The following is a 13,337-nucleotide window of genomic DNA, read 5'->3' on the forward strand; positions in this document are numbered from 1 at the left end:
GGATTGAAGAGTTTTTAGCAAACAGAACACAGCATGTTGTTACCAATGGAGAGACGTCTACAGACGTTAAAGTAACCTCTGGCGTGCCACAGGGGAGTGTTATGGGACCATTGCTTTTCACAATTTATGTAAATGACCTAGTAGATAGTGTCGGAAGTTCCATGCGGCTTTTCGCGGATGATGCTGTAGTATACAGAAAAGTTGCAGCATTAGAAATTTGTAGCGAAATGCAGGAAGATCTGCAGCGGATAGGCACTTGGTGCAGGGAGTGCCAACTGTTCCTTAACATATACAAATGTAATGTATTGCGAATACATAGAAAGAAGGATCCATTATTGTATGATTATATGATAGCGGAACAAACACTGGTAGCAGTTACTTCCGTAAAATATCTGGGAGTATGCGTGCGGAACGATTTGAAGTGGAATCATCATATAAAATTAATTGTTGGTAAGGCGGGTACCAGGTTGAGATTCATTGGGAGAGCCCTTAGAAAATGTAGTCCATCAACAAAGGAGGTGGCTTACAAAACACTCGTTGACCTATACTTGAGTATTGCTCGTCAGTGTGTAACGTTCCCTGGCAAACTCACGTTATTAAAAAAAAAAAAAAAGAGTTTATTTGTACCATATACGCCGCTCTGGGCAAGTTGTATATATCGTAATTATTGAACAAAAATATTACTGAATGTGGTGTAAAAGACATTTGTTATTCTCCTTATATTTTTTGTTGTAATATTTGTCTGTATTTAGGATAGGAATTTTTTCTGTATTTATTATGTGATTGTAAAATGTGTCAGTATTTGCGATAGCAGAGATATGTTGCCAGAAGAGAATAATATCGTCAATTTGCAAAGAAATGTTAATAGTCAGCAATACTATTTAAGCACAATGCATTATGTATTCTTTGGTCTTCTCTGTTCAGAAGTCATTGCGGTAGGACACTGTGAAAGAGTTTTTTACGAATGGGTAGACTTCTTTTGTCTCTGTCTGGACTTAGCCGCCATTAGACGATGCGTTACGAATTAATGTGAGTTGTATTGTTGTTTGATCTAAATATATTAGAGTTTATCAAAAGTGTGAATTATTTATGTAAATTAGCTTGCCCACGTCATCTATAAAATTTCTTTAAGAATTTTTCAGCATTTTTTAGCGGTGTTGCTGGGCTGTGCCGCGACCAACAATAGCAAACCCGTAAATCGGGAACAGATGCATAAAAATCAATGGTGAATTAAGAAATTGTTCTTCTTTTTCAGTGATCCTGTGGCTGATAAAATTTGAATTAATTATACGTTTGTGCATTCGTAGGCGGATAGCTAATGTTAGTTAACATTGAAATTTAAACAGTTTGGTTCTTTCAAAATATCTTAAATGTGTAATGAAGTAGGTTTGATCAGTGATAAATGTCGGCTTGGCAATAATTAAAACATTTTCTGCTAATAGAGGTAATCTTGTGTTCTATGGCTAGTGCCGGGATAAAATTCAGTAAAAATATTTAACAAAAAATCCACTGCATCAGGAAAGTGTATGCCAAGGCCGAATGATTTAAAGGACCCAATTCTCAACCTAATATTCTTAACCAGTTCATATGAGTTCACGTAAATATTATTTTTTCTTTTAAATGTACGTAATAATTAAGTAAGTAAAAATTTTTTATTACCACACGAAAATAAGAGAGTGGTTCTACAACAAAGTTCGCACGAAAGAAAATTAACTTAAAAACAACAGATAAATTTTATTATTCTTCTTTAACGAAATTTCAAATCAATCCCATTCATTACGACCGATTTCGTTAAATTGGCGCCCAACGTGGGGCTCGAATATGCAGTGGCCACTAAATACCCGTGAGATAACTAGGGAATTAATATAGTCGAACTTTGTTGCAGAACATTTAATAATTTTTCTATGTATTGTATGTATTGCATAACCAATATTGTGTGGTAATACCTGTGTATGATTTTTTGCATGAGAACACTCTGTACCCAGAGGCAAGCTGAAGAAGAGAGCTCAATATTTCGAAAAATTAATTACCTACCACAATATCAGGGGGCAGCTGCACCCAAGATAGATCACCAAAAGGTAAAGCTACAGTGTAGTTGTCCTGTGGGTAGTATAGTAGCCTCAGTGCAGTGTTCTCGGATCATTAGTGGTGTGCTTGTTGTTAGTACTTTGTTTTAAAATAACAGGACATTTAGGTAGTTAGTCATTGTAGTATATAGTAAGTGTGTATTAGTTAATGTCCATTTCTTGTGTGATTATGTCAGTGAAACCTGAGTGTTAGGATATTTAGTTCAGATTTTATTTCTTTTGTTTACTATGGTTAGATTGCGTAGTCAGAAAGATATCAACATGGATAATGAGCAACAGTCAGTAAGTAGTGATACCGAGTTGGAAAGTGGGACACAAAGTAATGTTAGTGACGTAGTTCAGGAAGTACAATGTGAGAATCTGGGGGCAGAAGGACAAGAAATGTTGCCATTGCCACCCAGTGATTCAGTTGATAGCGGAAATACTGTGCCATCCGCAAGCACTGGACACGGACCAGAGAGTGGTGAGGTGTCAGAAGTGCAATCATTAAGAGTTATGTTCGAGCGCATGCTCAATTTCCAAGCTGAATTTGTACGTGTGCAAGCAGAGCGTGATAGAGAACGTGATGCTAAACAAGCAGAACGCGATAGAGAACGTGATGCTAAACAAGCAGAACGCGATAGAGAACGTGATGCTGAACAAGCAGAGCGTGACCAGAGATTGGTAGCTGAATTTGCCAAACAAGCAGAGCGCGATAGAGAACGTGATGCTAAACAAGCAGAGCGTGACCGACGCCTGCATGAGAGGGACTTGCAGTTGATGCAAACTTTAGAAGTTATGCAAAGTGAGATTGTTAGTTTGAAACAAAAATATGAAACCATACCCAAAACGGTGCAAGAATTAAGCGAAAGAGTAGATAGTGTTCAAGTGGCTAACGCCAATATAGTAGAGGAAATCAGTGTCCTGACTAATAGGGTCGAACAACTAGAAATTGACACAACTCAAGTAATTGAGAACAAAGGGATCGAACAAGTGCTCAAAGTAGAAAATGAAGTCATAAAAGAAATAGATCAGAAAGTGCACGCCGCAATTGAGGCCAGAGATGTGGGCTCAAGTGCGGATGTGCAAGATCTAAAAAGGATAGTGCACAAAGACATTCCGCTGTGGCAGCGGAGTGTGGACCGTCGTCTTGCCGAGATGGAGCTTAGCTTGCGCTATGACGAGGCACGGGCGTATGTCACGCCAGCCAGGTCCAACAATGATAGGCATATAAATACTGCAGTAAAAAATTGCGACTGCGAGACAGAACAGGCAACCAATGTAAGCGAAACAAATAAATGTCATTCCAAAGTAGTGATTGAAGAAAGCTTGATTAGGAACCGACAGTTTCAGATCTTTACAACGGAGAAGAAATCTGTTCACCCTGTAGTGTTTATCAAGGGATTTAGAAACATTTTGCCTAGCGTTTGGAGTCATACCCAGAAAATACAGTTCGTTATGTCTTACATACAAGGAGATGCTGCATTATGGGCAACCGAAGCAGCTGACAGTTGTGATACATATGAGCAATTTGAAAAAGCATTCTTGGCCAAATATTGGTCAACATGTATCCAGGAGAGATTACGGAAGGAGGTATATAATCCAGAGCCGTATTCTCCACGACTAGGCAATTTGCGAAAATATTTCGAGAAGTACATTAATAAGACCCGTTACTGGGACGAACAGATTTCATCCCGGGATTTGATCAGGCTTTTGAAATCACACTTGCCGATACATGTAAAGGAAAAACTTATACACGTGCCTGAAAATGATATGGAACATTTCTTGTCTGTTCTGGACTCAATTGACCTGATTCAGGAGGACGTTAAGGCAGCCTCTGAACAGGCTAGAAGTAACGGAAATGGTTATAGAAATGGTAGAAATAACACGCCTCCACCAAGTAATGGAAACGGCGGAGGTAATAATAGGAGACAGGAGTATGCACAAAACGGAAATAGAGGTAGACACCGGAACGGCAATAGTCCGCCGGTGAATAATGACCGGAAAAGGAGGTCCGATGACCGGTATGAGACAGGCCCACCAAGCAATAATAGATGGAAAAATGCCAGGGGGCCGAGCAACACTAATACTTATAATCATGCAAACCGAACTTGGCCGCAGAACCAGAGGCCCAGTCCGGACCGGCAAAACAGTGATAGGTATGACAATAACCGACCGCCACCACAAAATGCGCCAATTGCGCAACCGTGGCGGCCGACGCAACACAACGTGCACATAGTGGAGGTCAGTGACACAGAGCAGCCACGCCCATCCACTAGCAATAATTCAACAAACTAGATGCAGCCGAGATACGCTCTCCATCGTCGGCTGAGGTTTGGAGTGAGAGCAGCCCGACACAGAACAAAACACCGAACAAAATCTGTATCCTTAGGTATAATGACGGGGTACAGATGGGAAATGAATTAATAACTGAACCATCCACGTGCATAAAGGAGCACAAAGACAAAGTACAAGCGATAATAGAGATCAAAATTAATAATATTGATGTGCAAGCGGTCGTAGATACAGGTGCTACTGTCAGTGTTATGAGTATGGACTTATTCAAAGTACTGGGGAAGGAAAGGCGTATGCTGACTTTTCCCGTGAATAATTGTAAAGTCACTGGAGCCATAAGTGCACAGCGACAAATAATTAAACTCCAAGTGCGGGTAGAGATGTATGTAGGGGATGAAGCCATAGCGTGCTCATTCCTGGTAGTAAAGGGTTTAAAGGTAGCCTGCATTTTGGGGGTAGTTTTTTAAGAGAAAGGGACGCAATAATCGACCTTTCTCGGGGAAAATTAAGCTTGATGAATGCTGGTAGGAGAATAGAATTGTCCATGCTCAGATCTGAAGAGGTACCTGTACCTAATTGTAACGCTATTAACATAAGGTGTAGGAATCAGTGGATACTACATTTAGACAATCATTGTCTAGGTCAGAATCTCTATTATCTTGACGTACAAGATGATCAATTAAAAGCAAATGTGGACGCACTTGTGAACAAAGTATCACAGTCCGAAAATTTGAACTCTATGCAACAGCAGGATTTGGTACAGTTATTATCTAATTATGCAGATGTATTTTCAGAACGACCAGGAATTGTTAAGGGATATCAGTACAATATCGAGGTAAAGCCTCACAAAACTTACTGTCGAGCCTCATACTCCATTCCTTGGTCCAAGAAGGAAATAGTAGCTAAAGAAATAAGAAAACTGATCGAGTGGGGAATAATAGAACCGTCTTTGTCCCCTTATAGTAGTCCTTTGGTGGCGGTAGCAAAAGCGGACGGACAGGTACGGTTAGTACTAGATGCGAGAGGCATAAATGAAATTATTGTACCTGTTAGGACTCATCCGGAAAATCTTGATGAGCAAATTCAAAAATTTCATGGAGTGCAATATTTGACATCTATTGATATGAGAAGTTCTTTCTGGCAAATCCTGCTCACACCCGAGTCGAGGAAATATACTGCATTTATATTTGGGGGAAGGAGCTACCAATTTAGGGTACTACCTTTCGGCCTAAATGTAAGTGCAGGAGTTTTTATAACAGCCCTCGACGCGGTTTTAGGTCCGGATTTGCTGCAAAGGGTAACAGTGTATGTAGACGATCTAGTGATTGCCACTGCCACCTGGGAGGAGCACGTAGAACTACTGAGTAAAGTCTTAGAAAGGTTTAAGCAAGCGGGAGTAACAGCGAATCTTGATAAATCCAAATTTGGACGTAATCAGATTAAATTTCTAGGTCACATAATAACACCACAAAGCATCAAGCCTGACAGCAAAAAACTTGATGTAATTCGTGGGTTTCCTAGTCCGAGAACTAAGAAACAGCTCAAAGCATTTATAGGTCTAGCATCTTTTTTTAGACGGTTTGTTCCAAACCAATTAATGAATAACGAATCTTTATTGAGCCTGTTGCGTAAAAATGCGCACTGGGTGTGGACAGAAGAATGTCAACGCGCATTTGACGCTATCAAAAATGCCTTGGTGAACGCCAACATACTGCGACACCCAGACATGACAAAAGATTTTTGTATAGCGACAGATTCGTGTTCATACGGTCTGGGCGCGTGTTTATTTCAGTGGGACAGGAGCAACGACCCCACAACAATCAATGTAATCGGATTTGCCAGCCGCACACTAAACAGCTGCGAGAGAGCATATTCCGCTACCGAATTAGAGGCTCTTGCAGTGGTTTGGGCGGTAAAGAAATTTAACTATTACATCTATGGTAAAGAAGTCAAAGTATTCAGTGACCACCAGGCTTTGAGCTATTTAATGACTTGCAAATTATACCATACCCGCTTGCTAAGATGGAGGTTAGCATTACAGGAATATAAAATTAAAATCATGTACCTTAAAGGACAAGATAATGTTGTAGCAGACGCCTTGTCGAGGCTTCCACTAGGGCAATCCTCAATGTCAAATATTTTGGGACAATCGGAGGAATATCGAATACTATTAGTACAAGATAAGGTACATAGGAGGGACTTTTTACATATGTGTAAAAATATGTCCATATTGCAGGAAACTGATCCGATTTGGCGAGATATCATTAGTAAAATTAAAGAAGGAACCAATCTTAAAAGTGTTCAGAATTTCAAAATAGTAGATAATATTCTGTATTATAAAACAGGTGTGTCAAATGACCATGGAGTCGTGTGTATACCACAACAGGCTATCCCAGCTGTAGTGTGGCACACGCATTTAGCATGGGGTCACGCTGGGATAGGCAAGACAATAAGGATTTTGTCCAAATTCTGTTATTTTAAGGGGATAAGCCAGCAGACTCGCACCATTATCAGGACTTGTCCTCTGTGCCAAAAAGCTAAGTTTCAAAATAAGTCCACAAGGTTTGAACTGCATCCTATAGTGCCTCATCGACCACTTCAGTTAGTATCTATAGACATAGCAGGATCCTACCCACGAGCCAGGGGTGGATTGAAGTACATTTTAGCGGTGTATGACCTTTTCTCTAAATATTTAAAAATATACTGCCTTAAATCAGCCACTGCTCGTGGAATAGTTAAATGGTTAGGGAAGGAATATTTTACACAAGTGGGTAAGCCTGAAGCGATAATATCGGATAATGCTTCCTATTTTACAGGCCATACCTGGAAAAACTATTTACATGAACAAGATATAAAGCATATACTAATTTCCCGTTTTCACCCACAAGCAAGTTTAGTAGAGAGAACATTTGGAGAGTTAAATAAATTTTTCAGGTTATACATTGCATATAAACACACAAGATGGCCAGATCTGATACCTAAGTTTGTAGAAGTTCACAACGCAACCCCGCATGCTTCTACGGGGTATCCACCAAACGAGATTATAATGAATAATAATAGAGTTTTGAATGAGTGGCTGGCACCTTTGCCTAAGGTCCCAGTCATTCCTGAGCCTAAGGAAGAGAAGATAAGAAAAGCAGGGTGCAACCTTACCAGGTGCGCTCAGAAAAGGAAAGAAAAATATAATCGACATGTGACGAATAACTAAAAATTTAGTGTTGGGGACTTGGTACTCTTACGCAATCATCCTAAGTCCTCGGCATCCTTGAAACAGAATAGCAAGTGGCAATTGGTGTACAATGGACCTTTTAGAGTAGTAAGTGTGCCACATGAGTGTAGCTATCTCTTAGCAGATCCCCACTCAGGGAGAGTACGGGGACTGTATCCGCGTAAGGATGTAAAAGCATTCCTACAGTAAAAGACTAATAGTCCTATGTGGACACCATTCTTTTGTAAATAATGAACATTAATGATGTGTGATCTTAGGAGATAATGTACTAGTGTAGAAGTGTTTAGTTATAAGAATATGATTGACTTTCTCATGTGTATGGATATTTGTGTTATGTACTCTTTTAATTTGTGTTATCTAGAACATGCTCTAAATGTTTGCACAGATAATCTGATTAGTGCAATTATTTGTAGTGTTAAGCTGTGACAGAGTTCAATCAAAAAGAACATTTTAGTAATGATTAGTTAGTGTACTACATAATTTTCTATGTGCCCAAATTTGAAATATTTCTTGGCACAATCTTCTCTATTATGTGTATGTATGTATATATGTGTAGCTGTCAGATTGACAGATTCGAACCCAGAATAATATCAATAATATGAGGCCCTGAGAACTTTATTATCTAACCAATGTTATTAGAGAAAATAATGCACCCAGTAGTGACCCGAGGGCACCACGGGAGGCAAACTTGTTGCAAATTTATGTAATGCAAAGTTACGCACAAAGAAGCTTCAATTGAAGCATGTGCAGATTCAAACAGTAAAAAAGAGCTAGGCAGATACAGTCCAAGTCAATTTTTGCCTACAGAGACTACACTGTAGTTACGTAGGACGTTGATAGTAAAGTGTGACATGAGTTCAAAGGAGTTATTGAACAATATGCCTGAATCCGGCTGGAATGCACAAATAAAATCTACTCGAACACGAATATAGATGACTTTTGGGCAAACTAATACCAAATTTTAATATTTTGTTACCATGTACGCAAATATCACACCTTGGTAAAGAGTTACGAATGTGCTATTACAAAAAAAAAAAAAAAAAAAATAATTGCACAGCGGACATTGTAAATAGAAATAAAGGAACTTAAACAAAAGTGCAGTATTGTGCGGCAGAGACAGACAGTGACTGTTAAACCTGCAGCAATACGTCACAGAATAGTTGTGTATAAGTGATAAAAAACTGTATCATCGCCGTGTGTGCAAGTGGACAAGGAACTAGCACGACACGAACAGTGAACCGATAACGGACGGTGGATCAAGCTAGTGTCAAACTTTAACTCTTTGTGTGTCAAGGGACGCTAGGAAAGCGCATTGACTACGAAGATACATTTTGTCCTAAGGTGAAAACTTGCGTGTGACTAATGACAAGTCATGACATGGTGAAAAATATTGTATGCCCATAAAACGTGTTACTGTGACAACGAAACATTGTGCAAACCAGACTAGTGAAGGCCTACTGAGTAATAACTGCCACTAACTGTGTGCGTTCTTTCCCACAGCAGGAAAAATGCCTATAAGGATAGTACACTGTTTCTGAACTTGTTGCATGTTTCCTGGAGCACTGCAAGAAAACGTCGCACGGGCGAGCGGATATCCAACGCGCATCCGGCTACATCAGCTATGCAGCGGCCGCAGCAGCCCGTAGCAGACCAGACAGACAGCCACGCCCCTCCGCGCCGTAGCTGTCAACGCCGGGGGCGGTGACCTACACGGAGTCAGCGCGCCGCGCCGAGCGCCGCTCAACAATCACTCCGCACCGCTCACCAAATACAGCATTATTGATTTTTTTTTATGTTCACATAAACTGAATAACATGTCAATGACTTCATTTCGATAAACATTGAACATTTACTACGTAGGACAAGTGACCTTGTAGTGTATCACACGAATGATAGTATCACACACAAAAAAACTTCAGTCGAACTGTATGTGACTGTGATATTGTGTAATTGTGTAACCGTTTGTGACGAACTGAATTTAATTCAAATGAATAACTGCATTTAATTCAAATGACCATGAACCAACTGGGATGGCTGGGCTCCGGCACAGTTTTGCCCAGGTTTCCTGTTTGCCTACGCCCAAATGGGGGAGCCATGAACTTATATAACCCTGGGACTAAATAAAAGAGCCATTCCGTAAAATATACAAGTGTAAAGAACGTTACTGGCACCATTGTGTCAAAGTGTAAAAACTCTTTGCCAAATGCTGCCAGGGGGCAATGTAACGTTCCCTGGCAAACTCACGTTATTAAAAAAAAAAAAAAAAGAGTTTATTTGTACCATATACGCCGCTCTGGGCAAGTTGTATATATCGTAATTATTGAACAAAAATATTACTGAATGTGGTGTAAAAGACATTTGTTATTCTCCTTATATTTTTTGTTGTAATATTTGTCTGTATTTAGGATAGGAATTTTTTCTGTATTTATTATGTGATTGTAAAATGTGTCAGTATTTGCGATAGCAGAGATATGTTGCCAGAAGAGAATAATATCGTCAATTTGCAAAGAAATGTTAATAGTCAGCAATACTATTTAAGCACAATGCATTATGTATTCTTTGGTCTTCTCTGTTCAGAAGTCATTGCGGTAGGACACTGTGAAAGAGTTTTTTACGAATGGGTAGACTTCTTTTGTCTCTGTCTGGACTTAGCCGCCATTAGACGATGCGTTACGAATTAATGTGAGTTGTATTGTTGTTTGATCTAAATATATTAGAGTTTATCAAAAGTGTGAATTATTTATGTAAATTAGCTTGCCCACGTCATCTATAAAATTTCTTTAAGAATTTTTCAGCATTTTTTAGCGGTGTTGCTGGGCTGTGCCGCGACCAACAATAGCAAACCCGTAAATCGGGAACAGATGCATAAAAATCAATGGTGAATTAAGAAATTGTTCTTCTTTTTCAGTGATCCTGTGGCTGATAAAATTGAATTAATTATACGTTTGTGCATTCGTAGGCGGATAGCTAATGTTAGTTAACATTGAAATTTAAACAGTTTGGTTCTTTCAAAATATCTTAAATGTGTAATGAAGTAGGTTTGATCAGTGATAAATGTCGGCTTGGCAATAATTAAAACATTTTCTGCTAATAGAGGTAATCTTGTGTTCTATGGCTAGTGCCGGGATAAAATTCAGTAAAAATATTTAACAAAAAATCCACTGCATCAGGAAAGTGTATGCCAAGGCCGAATGATTTAAAGGACCCAATTCTCAACCTAATATTCTTAACCAGTTCATATGAGTTCACGTAAATATTATTTTTTCTTTTAAATGTACGTAATAATTAAGTAAGTAAAAATTTTTTATTACCACACGAAAATAAGAGAGTGGTTCTACAACAAAGTTCGCACGAAAGAAAATTAACTTAAAAACAACAGATAAATTTTATTATTCTTCTTTAACGAAATTTCAAATCAATCCCATTCATTACGACCGATTTCGTTAAAAGTGTGGGATCCGTACCAGATCGGGTTGACGGAGGAGATAGAGAAGATCCAAAGAAGAGCGGCACGTTTCGTCACAGGGTTATTTGGTAACCGTGATAGCGTTACGGAGATGTTTAATAAACTCAAGTGGCAGACTCTGCAAGAGAGGCGCTCTGCATCGCGGTGTAGCTTGCTCGCCAGGTTTCGAGAGGGTGCGTTTCTGGATGAGGTATCGAATATATTGCTTCCCCCTACTTATACCTCGCGAGGAGATCATGAATGTAAAATTAAAGAGATTAGGGCGCGCACGGAGGCTTTCAGACAGTCGTTCTTCCCGCGAACCATACGCGACTGGAACAGGAAAGGGAGGTAATGACAGTGGCACGTAAAGTGCCCTCCACCACACACCGTTGGGTGGCTTGCGGAGTATAAATGTAGATGTAGATGTAGAAATATTATCGATACTATAAAAAGACTCTATCGTATAAAAATGACGATAATTATTACATTATTTTGTAATAATTTAATTCCAGTGTGAATTAAAACTGTTATCAGAGAATTACATTAATGGACAACGGCAGTTATAGTCTTTTTTCGTTATATGTGGAAATGGAAATGCCGTGCGGCTAGGGCCTCCCGTCGGGTAGACCGTTCGCCTGGTGCAAGTCTTTCGAGTTGACGCCACTTCGGCGACTTGCGTGTCGATGGGGATGAAATGATGATGAAAGACACACAACACCCAGCCATCACGAGGCAGAGAAAATCCCTGGCCCCGCCGGGAAACGAACTCGGGACCCCTTGCGCGGGAAGCGAGAAAGCTACCGTAAGACCACGAGCTGCTTCGTTAAACGTGATAATTGTGTTTCAGTTGTTATTCCCGTGCTAACCGATGAACTGTTCGTACGTGAGACGTGTGAGGTCTGTAAAGAGAAAACCTGTAACGATATGGTTAATTATTATTTGTAACATAGAGTCGCTATTGCCTAGACGTGGATTTGTATTTATTTCAATTGTAATCCAATCTAATTAATGTTTTTAAGTGTTAATTTTCAACTCCGAAATTAGGAGCGCCATAATTAGCGCTAGTAACTCACAACGGAGTTTACTAGTAACTGGTATAAAAATATGAAGTAATTTCATTTAAAAGTATTGGTCAGTAGTTTTAAATGGTAAAGAATAGAAAGCTAAAGGTTTAAGGAATTTTATTTAAATATATTCACTTGATATAAAAGGAATCGAGAATAACAACAGTCAAATTGACTATCTTTGTCTGCCACCGTCTTAGCAAAACTATCTCCGCGGCAGTTTTGAATCGAGAATTTTAACAAACATAAATGTTGTTAGAGATAAATGAATGGAAATAAATGTGCGCAGGTGGTTCCGAATCTACTTTAAAAGACAGAATTCCATTCAGATTGAATCTTTAAAAATAGTGCTCACACCACGTTACGTAATATCAATTTCTTATTTGCTGATGTAGGAAGTCTAATTATTTCGGACGATTTACATGAAATATTTTAATAGGAGACATACGCCAGTGTTGTGTGCGGGTAGTATTTTGTGACTAAAGAGAAAAAGGTGCTTCCATCTTAAGTAACAGTTGTGTAAAATCTAGTAAATGATGTGCAATTTAGTCCCACTCACACGACTTTACAGACAACATTTCTACACAACGTCAAGCTTTAGCGGAGTGACAAATATTAGCCGGGATAATCATTTTTGAGATTTGAGATCAAACGAATTGTTACGCTACGAATAGATAACTGGTTTTATATTTTTTTATCTACCTGAAATATCATTTATAAGTAATGAAAGTCACGAAATACTATAAACCTGTTCCGCCATACTGGCGCCCAGCGTGGGGCCACCAATGCACATTTATTTATTTAATTATTGAGTATTGTGATTTCTTACAGGTACAGTGCACCATGACAAAATATTAATGATTGTATTGTTCTTTGTTGCATCGCTGAGCTACGGCTGACTGAGGTAGGAACAGATATCCATGTAATGGGGATTTAAAAAAAAGAAAAAAAACCACGTGCGCACGTAATAATTAGCAACAGTAACTGCAGCAATAAATAGTAGTATATTTGTATTACTTCTTTCAAGTATAGTTATTTGGTAAAATTTTGTGCACACTTTTGAAGCATATTAGTTACTGTTTGTTATCTATGTATACGTGTTAGATATAGGATTATTTTGTGTCTATCTCGTCTTTGTCAGTGATATCTCTACATATTGTGGAAGATTAGTGATGAAATGGTTAGGCCAAAGAAGCAGATAAAACCGAATGAGCAGGCTGATGCAGAAATGGCAT

General features: G+C 39.0%; 1 protein-coding gene across 1 annotated transcript; it reads left to right on the plus strand.

Annotated features, from left to right (window-relative positions):
• The first annotated feature begins 2,348 nt into the window (after positions 1-2,348).
• LOC124788482 (RNA-binding protein 25-like) lies at positions 2,349-12,949 on the plus strand. The gene is made up of 2 exons (XM_047255753.1): positions 2,349-3,259; positions 12,934-12,949. Exons 1-2 carry the CDS (start codon positions 2,349-2,351, stop codon positions 12,947-12,949), a joined length of 927 nt encoding a protein of 308 aa, XP_047111709.1.
• Positions 12,950-13,337: the final 388 nt, after the last annotated feature.

This window comes from Schistocerca piceifrons, chromosome 3 (assembly GCF_021461385.2).
Source record: "Schistocerca piceifrons isolate TAMUIC-IGC-003096 chromosome 3, iqSchPice1.1, whole genome shotgun sequence".
In the NCBI taxonomy this organism is placed as follows: domain Eukaryota; kingdom Metazoa; phylum Arthropoda; class Insecta; order Orthoptera; family Acrididae; genus Schistocerca; species Schistocerca piceifrons.